The 737-nt window shown below is 48.8% G+C and overlaps 1 protein-coding gene and 1 long non-coding RNA gene across 2 annotated transcripts in view; one reads left to right on the top strand and one right to left on the bottom strand.

Moving 5' to 3' along the window:
- Window positions 1–166, top strand: part of LOC123145495 (uncharacterized) — a 525-nt gene extending 359 nt beyond the window's left edge. Inside the window, exon 3 of the long non-coding RNA XR_006472306.1 lies at window positions 36–166. This is a non-coding gene — a long non-coding RNA (uncharacterized lncRNA). The remainder of the gene's footprint in view (window positions 1–35) is intronic.
- Window positions 1–737, bottom strand: part of LOC123145494 (uncharacterized) — a 5,917-nt gene that overhangs the window by 3,889 nt on the left and 1,291 nt on the right. The window contains exon 3 of the mRNA XM_044564921.1: window positions 252–737. Within this exon, the coding sequence (XP_044420856.1) occupies window positions 252–737 (486 nt within the window). The remainder of the gene's footprint in view (window positions 1–251) is intronic.

Consider the following 737-nt stretch of genomic DNA (forward strand, 5'->3'; position numbering starts at 1 on the left):
ACCATACGATATAGCACATAATATCTTCAGGACAGGTTGTATAATAATACTAGTTAATAGTAAACAGGATACTTCTACTAACATAATAATGGGCCATAAGCACGCAAACAATGACCAAAAATTACCTGAGCAGGGAATTTCCCATAATATCTTCAGGACAGGTTGTATAATAATACTAGTTAATAGTAAACGGGATACTTCTACTACCATAACAATGGGCCATAAGCACGCAAACAATGACCAAGAATTACCTGAGCAGGGAATTTCCCGTTGAACGCACGTCGCACAAGATCCATCCCTCCTCTTGCCGTTGCCTTGTACACCCCATAGAGAAGCTTCAGGTCAAAGTCATACAGGAACAGCTTCGCCCCTGGTCGGATCTTCTCCACCACATCTATCTTCGCCTTGGGCAAGCCAAACACGCTGTTCTGGAAGCACTCCGGCTTCGTCTTTCCATTGCACATGAAGATAAACCCAGCACTGCCCCTCTCCTCCCCCGCTGTGTCGTCCTTCTTCTCCTTCTCCTCCCCCTTCGGGTTCACCCTCCCCTGTCCTTCCCCCTTCTCCCTCCCCCTCATCTTATCCTTCCTACCCCTCTTCCTGTCAGCACTGCTGTTCCCAGTGCCCATCTTCCTGTCAGCACTGCTGTTCCCAGTGCCCATCTTAATGCCATCACCCTTGCTCTCGGCGACAGACTTACTGCCATCACCCTTGTTCTCGGCGACAGACTTACTGCC

This window comes from Triticum aestivum, chromosome 6D (genome assembly GCF_018294505.1).
Source record: "Triticum aestivum cultivar Chinese Spring chromosome 6D, IWGSC CS RefSeq v2.1, whole genome shotgun sequence".
In the NCBI taxonomy this organism is placed as follows: domain Eukaryota; kingdom Viridiplantae; phylum Streptophyta; class Magnoliopsida; order Poales; family Poaceae; genus Triticum; species Triticum aestivum.